This window comes from Eretmochelys imbricata, chromosome 22 (assembly GCF_965152235.1).
Source record: "Eretmochelys imbricata isolate rEreImb1 chromosome 22, rEreImb1.hap1, whole genome shotgun sequence".
Lineage (NCBI taxonomy): Eukaryota > Metazoa > Chordata > Testudines > Cheloniidae > Eretmochelys > Eretmochelys imbricata.
In genome coordinates this window covers 8745213-8769992 of record NC_135593.1, presented here as the reverse complement: position 1 = coordinate 8769992, position 24780 = coordinate 8745213, and the positions used below count along the sequence as shown (strand labels likewise).

Sequence of the window (24780 nt, the reverse complement as noted above, 5' to 3'; positions counted from 1 at the left end):
ATAGAAATATCGAATGACTTGCCTTGGGAGTCTGAGTCACTGAGTCACAGCCCCTTGCTTTAACCATAAGACCACCCTTGCTTGTTTTGTGCGAATGGCATCTGTGACCCAAATTGCTGCCCTTCCCATCAAAAGCATAAGATGCTGTAGGTAACAGAAGGGGAAAGAAGAGGAGACAAAGGGATAGTTCATTCATTTCAATGATTACCTTTCCCACCCCATCTTGCAAGTACCCAGCTCAGTTGATGAGCTCAAGTGTTGGAAACTCGGAAAGGTACTAACTCTTATGGGATCCTTCCGGACCCTAATGTGCCTGGTGCACCTTTGGGTACTCTTCACCAGATCTCCTCCTGGATTGTGAGCTCTCTGAACAAATCTCCTGGGTGGTAACCTTGCTGCACAGATATTTTCATGATTAGATAAAGATGCATAGTCTAGTAGTTAGAACTGGGGATTGGTACTCATGGGTTTTCTTCCCCTCTCTGTCACTAACTTGCTGTGTGACCTTGAGCACTTAACATCTCTGTGCCTCAGTTTCTCCACCTGTAAAATGGGGATGCGAAGGCTTGCCACTCAGTCTGACCTCATGCCCCTTATATCCTAATTCTCCGTATTACATCAGTTGGCCAATTCCTGATTGTTAATGGGCAGTTTGGTTTTTCTATTTAATGAGAGCAATAGAAAGTTTTCAAACCTGTCCTTTACAGATCGCTCTCTGCTTGGGCACCTGGGTGCACGACTGCTTGTTAAAACCACTTGGGTTGAGGCTTGGCTGGATGTGCATTGTATTTGGCTCTGAATGAATGAGAGTGATGCTTTTTATAGTTCCCCCAAAACAGGGTCCTGCCCTTCCTCCCTCTCCTACAGTCACACTGAACGTTCCCTTGATTTATCCAAAGTCTCAATTTTCCAAATTTACTCTGTCCCCTGTGATGTTCACACAATTCAGGCTGTCCTGCCCTTGGGAAAATGGTTCAGACAAGGTCCCTGCATTGAGGATATTACAGTCTAATTTAAACACATTCGATATGCTGGCCAACACTTCCTCTCGTGGTGCCCCTGGCGCCCGTAAACAAAATCTAAGTGAAATCAGTGTCTCTTCCTCTTGCTGTTGCATTAAAATCCTAGCACATGCCTCTCCCAGATGGAATCTTGCCAGAGCAGTGGCTGTGCCCATGCCCCAAACACCGCAAGCGAGGGCTCTATCCACAGATGGAACAATTTCAGCGCCTGCCGCTCCGCTGAACCCTCGGCAGCCCCAGTAGGGTTACTTTAAGAAGTGTCCTTCACGAGCATATGTGCAGTTCAGAAGGTTCAACAGGCCTCTGTCTAAAATGTTACCTGGAGAGGCCCTGTGCCTCTCCGGGTATCTCTAGCCTGCAGGCAGAGGGATGAATGCAGCGCATATAGACATCCTTAAGTTGGCTTTGATTTAGCAAGCTCAAATAATGATTGCGAGCAGCAGCACGGACTGTACAAGCCCGCCCAGCACCCTGGGTATATGCTTGCTACGGCTTCACTGCTGTTGTTATTCCAGCTAGCTAGATCAACCCTAGCTTTGAGTCTGTCTCCACAAGCTGTGATCGCCCACTCATGATTGCAGTGTAGGCCTGGCCTAAAGGGGAGCGCCTGTCAGCCACGGGAGCAGAGACGTGAAGGACAGACTCAAGCTAAGTGGAGGTTTGAGCTGCCCATCAGTTCTTGTCCATTTCTCTGGGCATCTTGGCTATCCCTTTGCTCCCAATAGCAACCTGGTAAGGGGAAGACATGCAGTGACTGCATTATGGGCCCATGCCTTGTCCCACGGGCTTCCCCGGTAAACTCCCGTTGACTCTGCTGGCAGCAGGAGCTGGCCCTAAAGGAGCATGGATGACGTTTCTGTGTGTAGCACTGAGCTCTTTTAATCCCAAAGTGAAGGCTGTTATGGCCCTAACACGTTCTTCCTCCTCCTCAATAGCGGTCGATAGGCAGTTACAGGCTGGGCCTGTCCTGGCTGAGTTGGAAGCCAGAGGACTCCTCTTTCTGGAACGTGGCATTTTCCTTCCTCATGGAGCTAACCCCCTTGCTTTTCCCACCCCCGGCAGATTGTGCTCAATGCCATTGTGGACACTTTGAAGACGGCATTCCCCAGGTCGGAACCTCAGAGCCCAACGGAAGAGCTCAGCGAGGCAGAGGTGGATGGGAAATCCCAGACAGATGGGAAGAAGGCTAATAAGTAAGGACTCTTTTCAGGTTATGCCCAGCATGTTGACAGTATCAGTGGGTTGAACGTAGGATAATTAGTACTTCAAGGCAGCAGCAAATACCAGGCTTGATATTGGGTGCTTTGAAATGGTGAGTAGTATGCATCAGTCCTACCTCGTGCTGTGACTCCATTATGTTTTACAAATTAAGCAGAGTCGACTTGGGTCAGTATGTGAGGGGGAGATCCCAAAGGGAACACTCAGATATTCCAGGAATTGGTGCTGGCTGATGACTGGCACTCTTCCCATGGGGTCCGCACTGAAACATTGTATTTAGTGCTGTTGGAGGTGCAGTGCATTGGAGGACATGCTTATGTTATTGAAGGATTGCATTATAACTTTTAAACTAACGCATGAGCTGTACCAGTGAACTGCAGCCTCCTGTGGGGTGGAGCACAGCTGATGTTTAAACAGCAATTGTGGCAACCATCCACAATACTTTAGGACACAATCCCAAATCCAACTGAAACTGCAAGGGAGTTTGGGGGAGGAAGAATGTAATTTTAATACCTGAGTTTTGATTTGGTCCAGACTTGGGGGTTAACCCCCACTGCCCTTTCCAAAAGTTCCACAAGCTTTTTGTGGTGGCCTATGGTATGGCCAGTGAATGCTGGAGAGTTTATCCTGTGGCATAGGCTGAGGATACTGCATGTACTTTGCTACATAAGTGTTTACTATCTGCTGTTGCTAAAGTCAACAGAAGCCTCCGGTCAACTTGGCTGGAATCCATGTGTGTGTATACATATGTATTTTCCTGAAAAGGGATGTTTTGCTTCAAAAGGCTGCTCTGAGCAGTTTGTGGGTTTTTTTAATCAGATTTGGGGCAATCTTGGCTGGAAAGAACATTCCTTAGCAATAAACAGACTTTTTAATTGATCCAAAAAGCGAACAGCCCTTCCAGATCCTTCAGACCTCTCCATGTCTGCACATTTAATAGCTGGGTTACACAATCCTGCTTAGGGCGTTTGATAGCAAAAGGTTTTATGAACATGTGTTATGTTACCATATATGCTCGTGTATAAGTGACCACCGCTCACTGAATAGAAATTGCTATTTAAAAAAGAAAGAAATTGACCGGTATAGGAGGGCCTGTTTGTGTGTGTTAGACAATATATAAGAGAAGAGCAATGCACATGGATATATACGGCAGGAATTTCATTCTATTTATTGTATTGTTAATCATAGAAATCTAGGGCTGGAAGGGACCTCGAGAAGTCATCAAGTCCAGCACCCTGCTGTGGCAGGACCAAGTTAACCCTAGACTAGCAACCTCCCTTGGAAGTCTATTCCAGAGTTTGACTACCCTTATAGTTAGACAGTTTTTCCTAATATCTAACCTAAATCTCCCTTGCGGCAGATTAAGTCCATATTTCTTGTCTTGCCTTCAGAGGACATGGAGAACAATTGATCACCATCCGCTTTATAACAGCCCTTAACACACTGGAAGCTTGTTATCAGGTCCCCCCTCAAGCTTCTTTTCTCAAGACTAAAACATGCCCAGTTCTTTTAACTTTCCTCATAGGTCAGGTTTTCTAAACCTTTTATTATTTGTGTTGCTCTTCTCTGGACTCTTTCCAATTTGTCCACTTCTTTCCTAAATTGTGGTGCCCACAATTTTACACATACTCCTGCTGGAGCCTCACGAGTGCCACATAGAAAGGGACAATTACCTCCAGTGTCTTACATACAACACACCCCAAAATTATATTCATCTTTTTTTCCAGCTGCATCACTTTGTTGGCTTATATTCAGTTCATGATCCACCAGAACCCCTAAATCCTTTTCAGCACTACTACTGCCTAGCCTGATATGCCTCATTTTGTAGTTTTACATTTGAGTTTTCTTCCTTCCTAAGTGTAAAACTTTGCACTTGTCTTTATTGAATTTCATCTTGTTGAATTCAGAGCAATTCTCCAATTTGCTAAGGTCATTTTGAATTCTAATCCTGACCTCTTGTAACCCCTGCCAGCTTGGTGTCATACACACCTTTTATAAGCATCATCTCCACTCCGTTATCCAAGTCATGATGGTTTGTTGGGCACCCAAAGCCTTGAATAGGCATGCTGGTTTTTTTTTATTATTATTTTAAATCTGACTTTAGAAAAATGGTAACCAGTGTCTAAGAAGTGGGTGTATATACATGTATGTGTATAGAATCATAGTGATATAAGGCTGGAAGGGACCTTAACAGGTCATCTAGTCCATGACCCCCGTGCTAAGGCAGGATTAAGTGAACCCTAGGCCATATGGTAGCCAGTGCATAAGATGTGGGTCTATACGTGTGTGTGTGTGTATATATATATGGTACCCAGAGCTGAAGTGTCACTGTTGCAACATCCTGTAAGTGCTGCCCCGGGCCCAAAGCACCAGCCAGGGCTGCAGTCTCCTCGGGAGGTGAACGAGGCAGCGTAGTGCTTGCAGGGTCCATGGCTATCACTGACTCCTGCATACTGTGCTCACCCTGAAATCTCCCTGTTCTGGGTCAGAAATTTCAGCCTCAGAAACTGAGCTCCTACATCAATATCTATGGCACCCCCTCTCCCAAACACTTGACATGGGGAAACTGAGGCACAGAGAAGGGAAGCAAGTTGCCTAATGTTGAACGTAAGTCAATGGAATTGCTGGGAATAGAACCCAGAAGCCCTGGCTGCTGCTGTCAACCACTAGACCATGACTGCGTTGTAGGCACCCGGAGTGTGTATTCTGGATACCCACGTGGTCTATAAGCCCTTATGGAGACTTGCTTTGCAGGATTCCCCTGTTATAGCATGATACCAGCGCTTCTTTGGCAGGGCTTATAGCAGCGTGTACAGGGCCATTCACGCTATGTATCCCTTGCTGCTATACATTACAGAATTGCATAGGACCTTTGGCAATTATACCTACCGGGTGGTCTGCCTAGGGCCACTGGGGGTTACAGACAGGGCCGGCCCGAGACCAAATGGCACCCCAGGCGAGGAGTGTCTTTGGCACCCCTCTCTCCCCCATTTGTTAAGCTTTTGAATAACTTATTTTTTTATTGTGTTTGTAATTCATTCATTTTTCACTAACCTCCTAGAATGTTCTGGACCTTGGTAGAGTCTCGTGGAACCTTCCAGACTTTCTGAGAACGACATTTCCCAGAACGTTGTCAGCCATGTGAACAAGGTTCACAGTACCACACCTGGGCTCTCACTTCACTTCACTTCACTTCACTTCGGTCTTGCACCTCACTGACTGACTTGCAACGTCCTGCCCAGCGAGGGCCTGGCTGGCAACATTCTAGAAGGTTCAAGGAAAATATAGTTCTCAGAAAGTCTGGAAGGTTCCACGAGATTCTACCAAGGTCCAGAATGTTCTAGGAGGCTAGTGAAAAATGAATCTGCCTGCGGAATGTCTGAAACGTGTCACGTCAGTCGTTCTACTTTCCCTTTTGTCACGAACAACAAAAACAGCACCCCAAGCCCGGTACCGCCCCCCGCCCCAGCCTTGGCACCCCAGGTGGTCATCTGCCCCTTAATCTGGCCTTGGTTACAGGACAGATCAGAGCTGGTTTCCTTTCACAGCAGGGTGGCTTTCTGTGTTCTTAGCTGAAGTTTTAGCAACTCCTCCCCTCAGATGAAGGACAAGGCGTTAAACTCCGCTCTGTCTCTCTTCCCCAGGCCCAGGCTGAGGTTCCCGTCCAGTAAAATCGCTCCGGTGCTGAGCGTGGCCGAAGCACATGAGAGGATCCTGTATGGCCTGAGGGAGGCCAGCACTGTAAGTGCGGGTCCTGCACGAGGATGCTGGTCAGATGGCCAGGACCATGGGTCTTTGGGAGACTGTTTGAGGGCTGAACTGGGAAAAATCCAGGGGTACAAAGGATGTGGTGCAGTGGGGACCCCATGCAGCGTATTCACTGCTTGCTGCTGTTGGAGATGGTCACCAGTGCAACGAGTTTAGTAGTCTGAGCCACCATGAAGCTGTTTGCACGGTTAGTTAAAGAGGGGCCCAGTGCCTAGCAGGATTCTTGCCAACCAAGCAGGAAGAGCATCCACAGAGCTATTGGGGATACCAGGGCTGCAGGTGAGGAAAGGCCTTGGTGGCAGGAACCATCTCTTTGTTGTATCTTTGTGCAGTGCTTAGCACAACAGGGCCCTGGCCTCTGGGCACTATCGCAGTCCAAATAATAAACGGGCAGAGCTGGTCGGGGTAGGAGGGTTGTTGGAGATGAGGGCAAGCGAGTTGGTCACCTAGGGCTGGAATAACAAAGGGTGTTGCAGGACAAGAATGCCATGCCAGTGCATCTCTGGGGAATGGTCCTGGAGCCCAGCAGCAGGAACTAAGTGTTGAGGGTTGAAATAGAAAATAAATAGGAGCAACAGTGACTTCCTGTGACCTAATTTTTATGCTTGCAGTGCTAACGGACAGGCCATAGTGTGCCCTGACGGGAGCCACTGGATTCAGCGGGGCTGCACAGGGTGGGAGCCGGGAGAGGCTATGGCTTCAGGGCAGTGGCTAGCTGTTTGTATGATGCAGAGCAGTTGGATGGGGTGGGTTGCCAGCTATGGCCACCTGCTTCCCAGCGCTGTGGCCCTGACACATGGCTGCTTCCTCAGGTCTCTGACCCCTTGTCTCTGGCCGGAATGGAGTCCTTCATTCAGAAGCAGGAGAAGTTGCTGGAGGCGATGTCCAGCGAGGCCCCAGAAACCGAGGGGACAGGCCCCACGCATGTCCCACAGCAGCCGGTGCGCCAGAAGGATGACCCTGGTAAGCTCCTGCCTGCCAATGCCCCTCCACCCCACCTCATCAGTTGGCTTGTATGGTACATGCCTCTCCCATCTTCGTTAGTCTGCTTATCTCATAGGTCCTTTGGGGTCTCCTTGCCTGTCACGCTTTGGGCACTCTGAGTAATGACTGAAACAACTAGACCTCTCTGGCGCCGTGCTGGGAAGCAGCGGTGTGCTGGATTGTCGCTGGAAGCAAAGGGAAGAATCAGAGCCATGTGGCTACAGAGTGTGTGGATCAGTCATCTCTTTGATGCTGTCCTCTGGCATGAGAGCAAGGGTTCTCTCAAAACTCCTCACTCGCGCCAAGCTACTTAGATGTAACCTCTTTGGGTTTCTGAGCATGTGCAGCACCCATCACAATGGGGCCCCACTCCCGGGCTGAGGTCTCTAGGCACCACTGTAATACCAGTAATAATTAATAGCTAGTGGCCAACAGGCTGCAAACCAACGAAAGCAAACACTGCTCCACCCAGCATAGAACGGGCTTGGGGAATTCGCTACCCAGGAGCTGGAGAGAGACAGCCATTGCAGGGCATGAAATGGGGCTGAACAGTCTTGCACACAATAATATTTCTAGTTGTACATGCGGAAAGGGAGTGATCCAGTCTCACGCTTTGTGGTGCACGATGATGACTCGAGCAGCTGGAAGGAAATAATCTGTCCCCCCATCATGCCCAGCATTGCCCCATTTGCCTTTCTCTAAAATAACCTGTTGGAGGTACGGTGCAGGAGCCAATGGCTCACTTGTTTGTATGTCTATGTCTCTTTTACACCCCATCTGTAATAAAAAATCTGAATGACTCTCAACATTAGTACCACAATAATCTTTACGAGGCCTCACCCTTGAAAATTCCCACCTGGGCAGATATGTGCTGCTTCTCTGCATGACGGAATGTCTCCAAGAGAAAGTAACAAAGGCAGTTTGCAGAGAGCAGGGTTGTCTATTACTTTGGGAGTGTGAGTCTGGACTCTCGTTTGCTTGGTTTTTCCCTGATGGACCCTGGGCAAGTTATTCCACCTGTGTGGCCCTTATTCCCTGTTTTCCAGGCAAGCAGGGAGGGAAATACACTTCTGTACCCTACAGGACTGTTGCGACGTGAGAAATGTTTATGGAGAGCTTGGAGTTCCTCTGGTGAATGCTACTATAGAGATGCATTTCCTAGAGCCAGGAGAGGGAGACATTTAATACATTTTAGTGTCAATATTGCATTTAAAAAACCCCTCCATTAAAAGAACATTAAAGTTGCAAAGTCAAGAACTCAGAAGTTAGGAAATGCCAGAATTAAGGTTGCCCGTGCAGCTGCCATTCAGCCCCCTTGCGTTTATGTGTTATAATGCGCAGTCTTTCAGAGGTTTGTAATTTGACCAAATTTGGATGGCTTTAATGGGAACAGCAAAAGGCACATCTGTGACCCTAGAGCGACCCCTGACAAATTTCAAATCCCTGCTCCAAGCACGGGGGCAGTAGAACTTTTCAACAAAACAGTTGTAAGAATATTTTTAACATGGGCAAAACAATGTATTTTCCCTTAGTCTGTTCTTGGATGCAGCTGAACTGTTTAAGCTGAAACTTTCCAAAATAATTCAACTTGAGGCAGACACCCCGCCTGGAAGATTACAGACCCAATGGTTAAAGTCTGGTTAAGTTATAATCAACTGCATACACGGTCTCATAATAGGAAGTGTGGAGCATCCTTACGCATAAGTAGCGGTACCTGCCCTGCCTCTAATGAATGTGAATACATAACGCTGCAGGGCTGTCAGGTCTGAGGTCACTGGTCTGTACAGAACAAGTGAGACGCGAAGGGGTTGTGTTTAGCTGAACTCTCATGGAAGTCTTGCGTAAATGATGCTGACTTATCTGAACCATCACCAGACCTGGAAGCAGCGAAGGGACGGAATGGTCTGGGAGGAGAAGGGGAATGTCTGCGAAATGGCTTGCCAAGGACAACCAGAGTCCATATCTGTTGAGTAAGTGACCTGTCGGAAGAGGCAGGCACAGTAAGGCTGGCCCAGCCAGTGACCTGGGGTTGGGAGAATGGACGTGAAGGGAGTAAACAAGGTTAATTCATGATCATCTGTCCTGTAGCGCTGCCTGGGTTTTTGCGCGTGGTGACAGCCTGCTTTGGCCCTTCTAAAGAAAATCCAAGCCCCAGAGGAATGTAATGCATGAGAAGAAATGATTCTCAGAAGGACCAGAGATACTGGGGGCCAAATGTGAGCTACCCGTCTTACTAGACGGTCATGTGCAAACAATTAGCATCCAGTCTGATGGGGGCAAGGGGCCAGCTCACCGACAGCAAGGAACGGAAGCAAAAACCCTGTCCGCTCTCCTTTCGGGCAGTAACTTGAGCACAAGCAGAAGCAGGAGGACTCTGAAAGGTGCTCCAGCTTCAGGAGAGGATGGAGGGTCCGTGACTGGGACAGTGAGGTCAGCACGTGCAACCTGTGCTTCAGTTTGGCCACCTGTAATATGGGGAAAGCAAAGCCTCCCACCTGTGTCGTGTGCCCGGAGACCTAGAGGTGCGAAAGTTCTCTAGACCGGCTAACTGCAGTTAAGATCTGAAGCTTGCACGGTTTTGTTGGAGAGTCCAAGGACCCTGAGGAACAGAGCCGGTTACCCTGTCGAGGTCTGACAGTGGCACATCACTGCTGACATGCTAGTTTTTTGCACCATTCCATTCTGTGCTGGGACATGGTTTGCACATCTCGGTGCTGGGACCAGGGCCTGCCACAAGATGGCAGCCCAGCGGTGCTAACCAGAAAGCCAAACCCCTGGGAAACTGCAAGTTGGGAGCAGTGAAGGGCATGCCTGGGAAAAGCCCAGCTGCCCCCTTCCCCCACCTTTTCTCCACACCCAGTGAGTCCAAACTCTATCTGCTGAAACTGGCTTTCTCCCCACCTGTTTCAACCATGCTTCCCTCCCTGAACTCCCCCTATTGCTTCCTACCTCTTACCTGTAATCCCCACTGGTACCCACCCAATGGTATCCCCCGCCTACGTCTTTGTTCTCATTTCCTCTCCTTCCACCTCCTTTTCCCATTCTCGTCCTCATGCTTCTGTTGTCCTTTTGGCTGTCTCCGAGTCTGAGATCCTTCCAGTCCCTCCTTCAGCACCCACCCCTCCAAGCAATCTTTTCTCCTCGTCCCAAGTTCTCTGCCCCATGTCTTGTCTCACCTTTGATCTTGTCTTAATCTGCTTGCAAGCTCTTTGCAGGGTCTGTGTCTCCTCTGCATTTGTAAAGCACCGGGTCCGCTTAGAGGCTGTACGGAGATGGGCGATGAGGGGACCAACTGGGAGCCTTAATCCTGGCATACGTTCGTGTTCTGCCACTCTCCTCACTGGGGAGGAACTGGGAATGCCCAGCCACTTTGCCCACGCCTCCTCACACTCAGAATGGGAATGCATGACTAAGGAATGGGCCATGTGCACAATACGAAGTGGCTTTATTTGTCACCAGGCCTTTCCTACAACCCACACCCCGAAAGGCTTTGGAGTTAATCAGTTAGCTGTGCTGCGGAGGCACCTAAAGTCCTGGCCCCATTGTGCCAGACGCTGTACCCATGTATTGTAAACGACACCCCCGGCCTCACACCCGCAGCTGGGGGTGAAGTCAGCGGGGCTCGCAGCGAGTGACAGCAGCTGGGGATCTGGTCTAATGTGCGTCTCCTTTGGCTGTTCTGTATTATGAGGAATATGGGAGGGAGAAGGGAGCTGTTTGGTGTTGGATTGGAGGTGAGAGAGGCCGAAGGGTGTTTCGGAAGGCAGTGGGGGTGCTGTAGCACGTCCCTAGGCCAGGAGCAGCATTCTGCATGTGCTGGAGTCTAGAGAGGTGGTAGTTTGGGGCCTTTAAGGAAGGGAGTCTGTGCCCCAGGAGTGCAGTGTTCCTGCTGTGAATGCAGAGCCATGGTCTCACTCTGATGCAGCAAGCGACGTGGGTGTGATCCGGCTTTCTCGCATGCCCCCCTACCTCCCGGCAGGTTCTGAGACGCCCCTGGCAGACACGGCTCTGGACCTGCTGCATCTGCTGATGGTGGATCACTGGAGGTGGCTCTGCACTGAGAACATGCAGAAGGTGCTGCACCTGCTCTTCGGGTCCCTGATCCAAAGGTAAGATCTCTGCAGCGCTCCACGTCCCCAGGGAGAAGAGAGCTGAGCAGGTCTCCCTTGGCACATGCAGCCCTGGGTCGTTTCCCTTTAGAAACAGGAAGGACTGATCCATAGCATCAGGTCCCAGGCTCTTGGAGTGGGAGGTTTTGTCCCTGGTGAGAAGGGCAGTGTGTCCAGTGAAGGCTGCTTCCTGTCACTCCAGTGGGTGCTCTCAAAGGGTCATGGATCCATTTGGGTTGGTAAGAGCAGCGGCCACCCCAGTAGGAATACGAGGAAAGTTACGTTAGTAGAGGATAGTCGCTAATAATCTCCCCAAGCATTAATGAATTTAGTCTCCCAGCACCCCAGGGAAGTAGGACTCCCAGCCTCCACTGACACCCAGCTCTCTCTCAGTAAGGGGCAGGTCACAGCTATGCCTTGTCTGATGTTCCAGAAAGGAATGTGTGCACTGTCCCTGAGCAGGGTGTGTTTGTAACCCTCCCTCCTGCGATGCCATGTGTGCGTGGCATGTTCAGGATGTGCCAAACCTTCCCCAGTCTGGCTGGCTCAGGGCCCTGTCCTCGGCTGGCACATGCATTGAGCGAGTGCTCACTTTTTCTTGCGCAGCAGTAACCGCTTGGCTGGACCTGCCGCATGTCCTGCAGCCCTGTGTCCTTCAAAACATGGCTCCTGCTGTGTGAGCTGGGAAAAGGAGGGGTCATTTGCTTGGCTATTAGCTTGGTTATGTGGAGTCTCTCTTCTCGTACCATCCCCCTTTCCCAGGATGCCTAGGGCCAAATCCTCAGCTGATGTCAATCAAGTAACGCAGCTGCATTAATTTTCACCAGCTGAGGATCTGGTCTTCGAAGGTAAACGGCAAAGCTTTTCGAAAGTGCCGAAGCTCAGAGCCTGGAAGCATTTCCTCTCATGCAACAGATGTTCTCCAAGGACCGTGTCAGGGGAGCTGCCCCCGATGAAGTTTGCCAAAGCCCTTTCAGGCTGAGGATTTTAGCAACCACTAGAAAGTTGGCTTCTTTTGGGGGAAGTGGGGTGGGGGGGGGGGGAAATGCTACAGCTTCTCCACAGCAGGCTTTTCTAGCTGTGCAAATGAGCTGGAACCTGATCCCTGTGTGTGTGAGCACAGGAGGCATCAGGTCGTGGCACTGCATGTTATCCCCTCCTACTATGCTGTGTCCCCGTTACCCAGGGAGCCTGCACCGCCAGCCCGTTTTCTACCCGAGGAGCATTCACAGGCTAAGCACCTGACTGGCTCTGTTACTCGTGCCTAAACTGGGGATCTCTGGAAATGTCCCGAGCAGAGCTGTGTTAGAAAGGCGGGGTGTGCAGCCCCTCCGTGCAGTCTGTGTTTGAGATTCGGGGTCAGACAAATATAATGTCTCCATGGGCGTTTGCCTCGTGCCAGGGGGCCTGTTTTCGTGCCCAGATCAGAGTATTCTGCAGTGTTTCCCCTGGAAATAGAACTAAAGCAGAGCTTCCAGTCCAGTGCTCAGCACCCTTGAATTGTAGGGTGAGGAAGGGGGGGGTTGAGTTAGAATCCACAGATCTGAACCCCCACCCTCTGCACTTTGTGTCTGGATCAGATTCAAAACTAGAAGGGGCCTATACTTCCAATCCATGTTTGATGCAACCCAGAAGGCGGCGGGGGCGGGGTGGGGGTTTGCAAAGTCAGCTGATCTGTTACCAGGATACTGGTGCTATCCATTAATTGCTCGGACTTCTGTCTCCTTCGCTGTTCTGGGCACCACAAGCGATGGCCTCTCGGCGCCGTTCAGCTCTGGTGTGGGATGAGAGATCGGGTAGAGTCAGAGAAGGAATGTGGATGTTCTGCTCTGGGAGGTCAGCGCTGGTGTTTCTGCGGGAGGAGCGCAAGTTGCTTGGTGGCTCTGACCATGACAGAGAGCTACGGTGGAGATCTCCATTTCTGTGTGTTCTTGGCATTGCTACCTGCCGCAGAGCTGAGACCAGCCTGTATTTGCCTCGGGGTACATCTCTCCTGTGGGCGGTGGTGTGATATGCCCAGGTATACCTGCATTAGCTCTCATCTAGCTAGCACAGCTCTAAATAGTGGTGAAGACGTGATGGTGCAGACCCTGGCATGGGCTGTACAAGCCTGCCCAGAAGCCTGGGTATGTACCGGTGTTCCTGACCCGCACTGATGTCCGTGCAGTTGCATCTTCACTGCTATGTTTATCCACGTTCGCTATAGTGAAGTCAGTGTGGATATGTAGACACAAGCTGCATCGCTCAATTTCAGTGTAGATATACCCTCATTAGAGGAGTGCTAAGAACAGGTGCTCTCCATGCCCACTCAGTGTGGTACTATGTCCCCCTCTAATGGTGGCTGGCCCACATATAGAACTTCAGCTAACCAACGTGGGTCTTGTCTCTCGGGTCATAGAAGCTCAGAGTTTAAGATCCAGAGGCCCCAGGTTGGATCTCTAATAACGATGATTCAGGAGTTTTGCGTTACACAGACTCGGGTTGGAGGCATTTCGCCATCCTTGTACCCCTAGCTTGATTGAACGGGGCAAACCTAAGTACAGCCTCAGTCCTGGCACCCTGACTCTGGTGCAGACTGCTGCTGGGTAGCCCTAAGAGGGAGGAGATGATGCCAGATGCTGATTCTGTGGCATGAACTATTTAATCCTTGGCAGCCCCTTTCTTTGCTAGTGTAGACCAAGTGCAGGAATAGTCTTAACAGATCAATGCTCCATCTAGTCTGGCATCCTGTTTCCAACAGTGGCCAGTACCAGCTACTCGAGAGGAAGGTGCAAGTACCTTTTCCTAGGCAGTTATGGAATAACCTGTTGATGTGGGAGGGGATCTTCCTTCCTGACCCCTATTAGTTGGTTTATGCCCTGAAGCATGAAGGTTTATATAGAGTTGGATGTACAGCCTGTTGTGCTGCTTCTGGTGCCCCCAGAGGGTTCCTTTCGTGCTCCACCAGATTCCCCATTGGGGTCTTAGCACTTGAGAGGGTGTTGGCAGGTGTTGCTGCTTCAGAACTGCCTCCCACTGCTGTACACTCCTCTTGCAGCTCTTGTAGCACGAGATGTTCCTGGTGTCTTGATTCAAATACCCGCATGGGCATTCCAGCTTCTCTCCAGCAAGTACCAGAATTCCTCCTTTGCAGAAGCCATGCAGCTAAATGATCTGGACGCAATGGGCCGATCCCCTTGCCTGGTGCAATAGTGTTGAAATCAGTGGAATTTCACTAGGGATGCATTTGCCCCCCTCTTTACACACACATTTCTTCCATCCTTTGCAGTGGTTTCTCATTCCTCCCCGGTTCCCTCTCTCTCTCGGTCTGTTCCCTAGCACCAATTGCCATAGCATCCTCCAGCTTACACCTGAAATTACAACAAGTGTCTTCCGCCAGATGCTGTTGCTAACTAGTAACGATTCTTCTCCTTCCCCGCACCGAAATATCCCACCCCACCCTTCCTTCCCTCCTCTCCATGGCTGGAATAGTTGTAGCTGGAGCCAGGGGCTATAAATCTCCCCTGATTGTCAGTTTCATGGCAACAGGAGGCTGGAGGAGAAAAGCTGGATGACCGAAAAAGGTATTGTTAAGTAAAAGGGAGGACATGCTTGCATGTCTGCAGCGGTGCCAGGCGCATCCAATTATGTAACATGGAGTGGTCCTTTTTTGGAGCCGCAGGGAGAAGCGAGGTGGGGGTGGGGAGCAGCTGGAAGTTGAGACGACCCCGAGCCAAGAAAAGATTCCAGTTTGTACAGTCCTCTCTGCTCGCTCAGCTTGCGTCTGTAAACAAACCCTTGGCCCTGCTCCAAATCCGTGCCCCTCATTTATTAAACTGTCTCTTTCCTCCCTTGGGTGAGCAAAAAATGTTCCTAGTCCTAAGGAAGGAAACGGGGCTGTGGTCCTTCCTAGCAGAGTGAATTCAGAGTCTGCCCAGGGGCCTGTCTGCCAAGGGGAACAGAGATGGGGCTATTCTTGGCTTCTGGGGTATCGGTGCAGGAGCTAGAAGCATTTAGACAATCAAAGTCCCTTTTTGAGTGGGTGAGTCAGTGCAGCAATATAAATACAGGCCGGGCAGTTGGAACACACAGTGGCTGCATCCCCTCATCCTGCCCTCAAGCTGTCCCCTTTGGCAGCAGTTGCCACTGGGTCAAAGGGACAGGCACCCCGATGCCACGGTGATGGGCACAGTGAGACAGACTAGATCTGGGGCGTTCTCAGGGTCCAAATCTTAGGTTTTTAGCCAGTGGGAGAAGAGATGGGGGAGCCTTGCTTCAGGTTTCTCAGAACCAAGTGCCCATCCATGGGCTCTGGGCTCGAGAGCCAGCTCCGTGGGGCATCCAGGAACGGAGCCATCTTTGGGTGACAGAAGATTAAAACGAATGAATCAAACAGGCAAAGGATGAGGGGGGGCGGGTTTTTGTGGAACCTTTTGAAGACCAGGGCGAGGTGGGAGCTTGGCTTGGCCTGGCCTGATCTGGCCACCATCAAGGCCTAACCCGGCGTGAGCCCTTTGTGGAGGCAATGGTGGTTCCTGCAAATGAGCCACTTGAATGGACTTCCTGGTTCATTTACGATTAGACCTCAATGAGGGGCACTCGGTGCTAGTAGGTCAGTTCTGGGCTGGGGGCATCTGCCCCAGGACACTGGCTGGTGGTCACGAATGTTGGAGACCCACCATCTCACGTCCTACAGAACAGCCACTGAGAGTAAGCTCCAATGGCTGCCAGCCTGACTCTCCTCACCTCCCTCTGATTCCTCTTCATGAAAATGTCTCTGCTTCGCCTCTAAAAACGCCCCTGTTCTCTGCCTGTGGAGTTTGCTGGCATCGCCTCTTGTGTTTCCCAGGCTCCGCAGTGCTGTGATGATCAGGGGAGGCTGAAAGTTTCTCTGTGGCTTCCATGTCAATGGGTGAAGGTGGCCCAAGTATAAAACACGTGGAGATTAGCCGCAACAAGAGCCTGGCGCTCGCGTGAAAGAGGTGTGGCATGGGGCTGTGCAAGAGATCACACAGAATGGGTGCAGCAGGGGCTGCCAGCGTGGGTGCAACAAGCATGTGTGATCAGAGCAGAAGGTTTGGGATGCAGGAGTAATGGGCTCCTAGCATGGGTACTGCAGGACCAGTAAAGGGTGCTGTAGGCCTGTGGTCCAGGACAAACAGGGCTGCAGCGTGGATATAAGGGGTGGACGTGATTGGTGCAGCAGGCCTGTGCCCTCTGCTCCCAGCATGTAGGGTTCATGTGCTGATTGTACCGCTGTACCTGTAGTGTGCAGACTGTCTCTGTGTGTTACTGCGATGGCAAAAGGGCTGCAGGTGGAGGGAGCAGAAACCCTAGAGCAATACCCTGAAACCTTGCTGATGAAGCTAGAGAATCCAGGAAGCTGGTAGCCACCTACGGTAGGTTCTAATGGAGCCAAGACTGCCTGAATTCTGATGGCCCATGAGCTATGTCCCATTGCCAGTAGCAAAGGTATCAGGAAGCCCCAATGACTGGGTCAATAAGTCAGTACTCGCTGGTTGTTCTGTGTCTTGTGTCCCGTGGCTGGTTCCTTGGTCAACCTGCTCAGTTCCTCGCCAGCCACCACTGCAACTCTTTGTATCGGGTCGGTGGGCTTCCTGGGGTCTCTCTTGATGATACCACAGGGTGTCTGTTGTCCGCAAGTGCTCCTGATGCTGTGATCATTTTAACCATCTGTGGTTTTTTTGCTCTGATTTCCCCTCTCTGGGGGCTTGCTCATTTCAGCCTGAGCGAGAGAAGTGCTCATTCTCTCTTGCAGAGCATGTCTACTTCCAAGTAGATGACTCTGGGTGAGGTGGGGAATCTAGAGATGAGGCCAAATCTGGACAGATGCAACTCCATTCTCAAGGCAAGCCTAGACCTCTGACTGCCAGAAGCTGGGAGGGGAAGGGGGGGTCAATCTCTCCATAGTTGCCCTGTTCTGCACACTCTCCCTGAAGCTCTGGTTCTGGCTACTGTTGGAGACAGGATGCTGGGCTAGATAGACCATTTGTCTGACCCAGTCTGGCCATTCTTATGTTCCAAGACTCTGAATCTAAACACCCGCAGTTTTGGGAGAACTCTGAATCCAGATCTGTACATTCCCCACTGCCTTCTATCCCTAGCACTGTTTTTTAAGCAATAAGCTGTTCTAGTAAGTCATTCCCCACCCTTTCCTGAACATCACAAGAGAGGGGCACATTTTATACAACCTTCTAATCCAAAGATAAAGAGATTGCGTTTCATCACATCCTGGCCGTCTGTGCTTGGTAACCTGAGTGGGGCTGCCGTGCTGAGGCTCGGAAGCGCGTGTGTGTATATAAGGGAAGCGCGGACATATGCAGTCAGCTTTGATGGTGTCAGATTCCACGTGGCTTTATAGGGGGCCCGGAGCAGGAGTTAAAATAAATGAAAAGCATCCCTGGCTTGGATGACCGATCAGCATCTCCTGTCCTGCTGTGTCCTCAGTCATATGCTCGCATGGCTCTTCCAGATCTCTCCCCTGGCCTTTATTTCCCTCCTTCAGCACCTTTATAGTTTGCACATGGATGCAAAGGGACCACCTTGCCATCCCTGGGGATCAACATCCCCTGTTTGTCCATAGCAGAGGAGCAGGGCAAGTGAAAAATGAGCTGTGCTAAGAGCTAGGCTAGCTAGGTAGTTGATGAGTGGGACCAGCCAGGTGGTGTTCAGGTCTGCATGAGGTTTAGACTAGGAATTGAGGTTCAAGCTAGAGGCTGACTCATGGCAAGGGTCTGGGTTCACCAGCACTGAAATCTCGTGAGCTGCCCCAGTGATGTTTAGGCTCCACGTGGCAGGAATCTCATGAGATCGCTGCCCTTGCCAATTTTCCACCATTTTGGATGTTGGCGGCCTTGTGAGCTCAGTTATTCTGGTGTGGATTCTATCCATTGCTGGTTCTCCCAAAATTCCAGCTGGCCTCTGAGCCAGGATTGGGAAACAGGGTCCTTGTGGGATTGGATCCATCCTAGAACCAGACCTTAAGGGAGACTGAGATCCCAGGGCTGCTTCTCTGAGCCTCTGAGAAATCTCGTTCTAAGTTGGGGGACCCTGGCATTGTGGGGAAAGGGGGAATGAGGGGTCACACAGAGCCCCAGGCATGAGGGAGGAGCTGGAGGTGTCTCAGGGAGGCCCTGAAATAGAGGGGGAAGGGAGAGTGATACACAGATTTCGGGGGGGAGGGTGGAATAGAGGAATACAAGGAGCCCCTGGTGTAAGCCTACAGAAGCAACGAAGTGTGCATCCCACTAGTTGTTTCACCTGCCACAAAATTGCAACCTCACACGCTTTGACTGAAAAGTTCCCTGCAGATTCTGGAATTTTCAGTCCTAGGTGGGAGGTAGGCAGCTTTTATAATTATACTCCAGCAGCATATAGAGGCCCAAACTGAAGTTGAGGTCCCACAGTGCTAGGTGTTGTACAGAAACATAGAAAGAGGCTGCCCCTACCCCAGGTTGCTTAGTCTATGTGAAGAAGACAGACAAAGGGCAGGAGGGAAAATGGGCACAGAGAGAGGAAGTGAGATGTTCATGGTCAGTGGCCAAGCAGGGAATAGAGCTTTGGTCCTCTGAGTCACAGTCCAGTGCACTGTCCGCTGGGACCGCATCTTGCCCACCACATTTGAATTGAGAAGCATTATGATTTTAACCCGTTGTGGAGTGGCTCAGGAAACTATAAAGCCTTTCACTTGTGTCAGCCATTTGAGTCCAGGCCAGGCTGATGGTGACAAAACGCTGTTGCCATCTGATGGCTTTTTGGATAAACTTTTGTGAAATGAGTTTGTTGGGTCTCAATCTAGATCTCAGCCACCTCTGTAGAGGGGTGAGAGAGTTGAATGGCCCCTCTTATCCCGGGAGGTGGTCGGAGCCAAGGAGCGTTGATGCTGGATGGAGGAGGACTGTTCTGTTGTTGCCTGTGTGGTACCTGTTGTATGGATAAATGGAGGGCACGGGCACAAAACTTTTTTTTTTCTTTTTGCCAGTGAAAAGCGCAAGAGAGAGACCCCCAGGACATGCACACGTATGTGTGCTGTAATCCTGTCGCAATATTTCTCCCTATTATTTTTCCGGGATGGGGGTGACATAATTTCTAGCCAGTAGTCAGTTTGCCCAGCTCTAAGTTTGTTTATTGGCTTCATGTTTGTTCTCTAGATGCCACCTCTCTCACCTTGGCAGGGTGAAGAGGGGTCACTGGCTTTGCATTTCTCACTGTGGGCACAAGGGGGAGCTGCTGGCCAACCTGAGATTCTCTCTGGCAGGTTAAAATTCAGAAGGACCCCGCAGCTGTACAGCTGAGGGTCTCTTGTCACTAGAAGGGGTTGTAGCTGGGATAGCACTGGGGGAGTATGCCCCATGGTGATCAAGGCTGGGTGGGTACATAGAGGTGACAGCTGAGAATGGATGGAATAAGAAGAGAACCGGGCTGCGTGGCCACACTGAGCAAAGGGATGGTTAGATTCACGCTAACAGGTCCCAGATCCCACCACCCCAGACCTTCTGCAGGAGTTCGGGTCCAAACTTTGTAATTTGGGCCAGTTCTCTGTCGGTATAATGGATTCCTGGAACTACACTGCTTCAGGTTCAAAAGAGCCACATGACACTCGCCCAGGAAAACATTCTCTTGATCCAGACATACAACGCCTACTGCCACCAATGGGTATTAAACAAGACCTGTCTAGAGAGTTAGTAGCCCAGGAGTGGAGGGGAAGCATTGCCCACTTCATATGATCAGGTCAGTACACACAAGACTGGCAACCTTCAACTTAGGCCTATGCCCTACCCCCTTCTCTGCCTAACGCAGCTCAGTTGTACCATAGCCTTGCTCTTGTCTCACTGCTGCTTTCTGTCTCTGCTGTGGCCTGGGATATCACGAGTGACCAGTAATTTAAAGTCACCATCCCCACCTTTATTTGTCCATGTGGGTGGGTGGAGGGGAGGGAGCTGAATCAGTATGTGGGGTCAGACATTTGTGTGTGGAAGGTAGGAGCAGAATTAAATAAAGAGCTGGAGCGAGAGACACACACACACACACACCCGGATCCCTGATCTTTGGAGTGACAGATCTGCAAGAGATACCTGAGCTGTTGGATATAGCACCAAGATGAGGCTTGTGGTGGTTAGGGGGTGGATGAACAATCTGAGGGCGTGTGGTTGTAACTGATGAAGCGCTGCTTTGATGGTGCTGTTGTGTCTCTATCTCTACCCTCCTGTGAGCTGGAAGAAGTTTAACCTAACACCGTTCTACCTTTAAGTCTCCTTATTCCTCTCATGGCAGTTAGAGAGGGAATCCAGCCTATTGCTGTTGAACATCTTAGCCATTCTCTTTGGCCAGGTCCACATTACTCCTTATACTCTATTCTCTAGAATTTTGTCCAGTGCTAAATCTCCTAAATGATGGGATGGATCCTGCTTCCTCTGGGGAAACTAATCAGAGTCTTCCTACATCCCCATGTCCAGAAACTTCACCTGCTGTTCACTGGCTGAGTCTCCACTTACTGCTCCTAATTTTACCCAGTTGGGCCACCCTAGACCATTCCCCTCTCTCCTGAATGCTAGTGTCACCCACTAGCGTGCATAGTGTGTCCTCACCAATCCAGAGACGCAATATGGGTACCCAGACACAGAGCCTGGCTCTTTAACTCAAGCTGTAGAGCCTCACTCTTTCAGTCCAAGATCTTTCGTGTGTTATGCACCCTGGGCCAAATTCTGCCCTTCCTCCTGCTGATCTCAGAGGGGTGTAAGTGCAGGGAACCGGGCCCCACCTGTGTGACACCACTGCCCTCTGCTGGCTAGAAGGCCTGTATGTGCACATGACCACCTCCCCTCCCAACGGTGTGAGGCCCGGAGAGGTTAAAAACCCGGCCTTTAGTTCAGCTCATGAAAACGCTCCCTGAGGTCAGACAGTGAAGGCAGGCGGCTCTGGAGCAGGTGGTCCTGAGCGCTGTCCCTGCAGATGGCCCTGAAGCTGTCACAGCTGCTGCAACCAAGGATGAGGCTTTTGTCCTTCCGTTGTTTTTCTTCCTAGCAGTGCCCTTAAAATAATTTGCTTTGGGGAAATCTCCCTCCCTGTCACAAAGCATCCTATGCTCTAGCATGCCATTGCTGCCCCTCTCCCCCCCGCCCTGAATCTATTGGATATCTTTTTTTTTTTTAGGCAAGGGTCTCTTAGGGCAACTTTAACTTCACCCCCCCACACACACCCCCCCAAGTTATCTGCCTCACATGGCTCTTCCTCTTCGCTGAGGTGTGTTCCTCTGGGCCGCTAGTGGTGGCTTCAGTGTCTTGGGACCCTGCCTGGTTCCAGATTATTCCAGCTTTTATTATTCTCCTTTCAAACTGTGGCCCGAGGGCTCGTTATACCTGCCGTTATACCGATATGTGGCCGGGAGGAGTAGGAACCCCCCCCCCCAAACCTTCACAGAGGCCTTGCCCTGGGGCTGTCCATTCCCACCCAGGCTCTGTTCCATCCCCTTCCTGGCCCTCCGCTCGGCCTTGGAGCTGACCACGATGGAGGTCACTCCCCACTGAGGTAAAGTCACCATGGACAATGAGGCCCCTGGTTACCAAGACAACCACTAAATTGCCATCGCCTCCCTGGCCCGTCTACCCCATCAGGCTTCATTGCCGTGCCTCGTCTCGGATTGGGTTTTTCGCTCAGCTGGGTGGCCGGTTTAATTAGCCCTTCCCCCCGGGGGCTCTGCATTGGGAAAGCCGGCACCCCGGTACTGGTCGAATGAGAACGGGGCCAGGCAGCCGTTCACACGAGAGCGGGTAAACCCGGTGGGAGGGGAGGAGCGGACGCACCACTCAAAGGGGCCAGGCAAAGCACCGGGGAGTCGTACCAGTACAGCAGCTTTGTTCCCCTCATAACCAGGTGCCTGCCCAAGCTTGCACGCCCACACCTCCCTCCGTGCTGGTGCATTCTGGGAAAATCTTGGCGGCTATGCCACAGTGCCTCAGCAGGGGATAGAGCCTGGAGGGTGCGTGCACAGAGCCATAGCGACCGCCGCGGGACGGGGGGCAGTGCGTCCTGGGATGTCCCACCACCCATGTCGCTGGGAGGAAGACAAAACTGGTTACACAGTTAGGGGAGCCCGTCGACACTGCGGACCAGCCCGTGTGTGTCACTGGACGACAACCCTGTGCCGGGGGGGACCACTGACGAGGGTGAGCGGCCACGCTGCGAAATAGAACTGCGCAGAACAAGGGCCGAAGCAGCTGCTGAGTTGTGCTCATGCGAGCTGTGCCCTGTCTCCTTCCTCGGGCCAGCCAACATGAGAGAAAAGCACCAGCGCGCTGGAGGGAAGGGGTTTTGTTCGCACAGGGGACTCAAGTACCTCTGCAGGGAAGACAAGCCTGCAGAAGAGGTAGTGTAGACAGGACTTAACGCAGCTATCATCCCTGTGTGGACCAGGTGGAGGGGAAAACCTTGCCCACAGCTGTCGGGGGGACAGTTATCTGCCAATCGCACCCTGAAATAAAGGGAGGGTTTCACAGAGTGTCCAAAGGAGGTGGAATAGGAGAGCGCTGTATCCTCCATCTCATCTCCCTTGAGCCTCTGCCTTATCCCATTTCCTCACAGTGCTCTTCTCATCTTGGTGACCAACAGGGGGCAGTGGTTAGTGCACTGACCTGGGACTTCAATTCTCTGCTCCCCCACACAAGACTTCCTACATGACCTTGGGCAAGTTACTTAGCCTCTCTATGCCACAGTTCTCCAGCTGTACAATGGGGATAACAGCACTGGGCTGTCTCCCGGGTGGGCTGTGAGGATAGGTACGTTAAAGATGGAGAGGCGCTCAGTTACTGTGGCGATGCGGGGGGAATCATGTAAGTAATCTATCTAGATAGAGGAGAGCGGTGCTGGATGGTCTCTGCTGTGTCCAGCACCCACAGCCTAGGAGAGGAAGTGCTGCAGCATCTGGGCTCAGTGGGAGGCTTTCTCCTCTCCTGTGTGGGCTGGTGATTGAGCCTTCTGACACTGGGGGCCATGCAAGGGCTTTTCGTGAGCGACTCAGACTGTTCTGGGTTGGCTCAGTGACTGACCACACCCTTCCCCCTTCATCAGGAATAGGACCCAGCCTCAGTCTGTCTAAGTCAAAGCGCCATCCAGCTTCACTGTGCCATGTCTGAGCTTCTCCGTCAGATCCCAGCCTGGTTTTGAGCCAATTTGGGATCAGCCTGTGGTCTTGTGCCAAAACCTTCAGACTTTCCCAGTTTCCCGCTCCAACCACTGGAAATGCTACTTCTTGTTACATAGCCCACTGAGAGCTCAGACATCACTGTGGCTATGAAAGGTCCTGAGCACTGTATCAGAATAATCCTTCTGACTTAGGGACATAGGTGGATATAAGGTGTGAGATCTCCCAAAACATTAGGGCTGGAAAGGATTGCTGCATGTGGCTGGAAATTAAAATACCAGCCCCAACTTGTCCCAGGGGAGAATGCTGCAGGGCAGGAGTGAGGTGCATCAGCAGAACTGTGAGTGGGTTCAAGACTGGGCAAGCAAAGGGTGCCACCGGTAAATATTGAGGCCAGTGGCCAGAGCTGTCAGGCGGCCCACAGAACTAGAGCCATTAAACTTCAAGCCACTGCAATTGAAAGGACCCACCGCTTATTCTGATATCAAAGCCTCTTTGATGATCGTCCTCCCCTTGTTCGGTGGGGAACACAGCAGGCAGCTGTGATGATCTCCCGAGGTGATTAGGGACCGGCTGTCCCTTGGATAGCCTCTTGGGCGCTCTTGACTTAGTGTGCTGACAGGGGCTGCTGTATGTCCTCCCTGCCCCCTTGGCTTTGGGAACTGGAGCTGGAATGGGTTGATGTCAGTTTAGCCATCCCGGGCACCTCTGAAAATACAAGTGTGATTCAAGGAGCTCATAACTTTGGGGATTTGTTTTGTTTTTCAGTCTCTCTCGCTAGCTCTTTCTGCCAGCACAGCTGGTGAAAACAAATCGCTTGGCAGCCTCCTTGCTCCCCTTGACTTTACACAGGACCACAGATGCACAGCGTTGCCTGACCCTCTCAAGCACCCGGGCACAAAGCTGCTTGCTCACACTGCCAGGCTTTTTGGATGGGCCTGAATTCTCTGGAGCACCTGCACTTTGTAGCTCCTTGAAGCTGGGAACAGATGGCCTGAGGCAGGTGATTCAGCAGCTTGTCTGCCAGAGCCATCTGGAACACAGGGAAAGAGGGCGGAAGCGAATATCCAGCTGCCGACACTGCAGTGTAGGCCTCCCCAAGGATCCCTGCCTGCCCTCCTCAGATGAGACACAAAACCAAGGTGCTTCCCTGTTATGACAATTTAAGATCCCGTGGCACTTTTAGAGGGTTTTGTCCTGGCTTGTGTCCTGCCCAGATTGCTAGATGGATAAGTAACATTCCTCCTGCTGTTGAAGCCATTGGAGAAGTTTGTCACTGCCTGACCTAAGAACTGATGATGTTTGCTCTGCTGGCACAGAATGGCTTCCATGTCTCACCGCAGAGAGGCCTGTGTGATGGTGGGCGAGTGATTTTCCCCCCTTCCCTTGCACAAGAGCTGCTAGGGGAAGGAATTGCCTCCCTTCTGGTGGTGAGAGCAGGAGAATGGGAACACGGGCTCTTGGGTTCTCTTCCTGCTTTTGTCGCCGTCTCATTCTGCAGCCTGGGACAAGACACTGTCATGAGTCGGAAAACAAGATG

General features: G+C 51.3%; 1 protein-coding gene across 3 annotated transcripts in view; it reads left to right on the top strand.

Annotated features, from left to right (window-relative positions):
• Positions 1–24780, top strand: part of SNX19 (sorting nexin 19) — an 83806-nt gene that overhangs the window by 6063 nt on the left and 52963 nt on the right. For all 3 annotated transcript variants that reach the window (XM_077839851.1, XM_077839850.1, XM_077839849.1), the window contains 4 exons: positions 2085–2215; positions 5885–5981; positions 6821–6971; positions 10972–11101. In XM_077839851.1, the coding sequence (XP_077695977.1) occupies positions 2085–2215; positions 5885–5981; positions 6821–6971; positions 10972–11101 (509 nt within the window). The remainder of the gene's footprint in view (positions 1–2084; positions 2216–5884; positions 5982–6820; positions 6972–10971; positions 11102–24780) is intronic.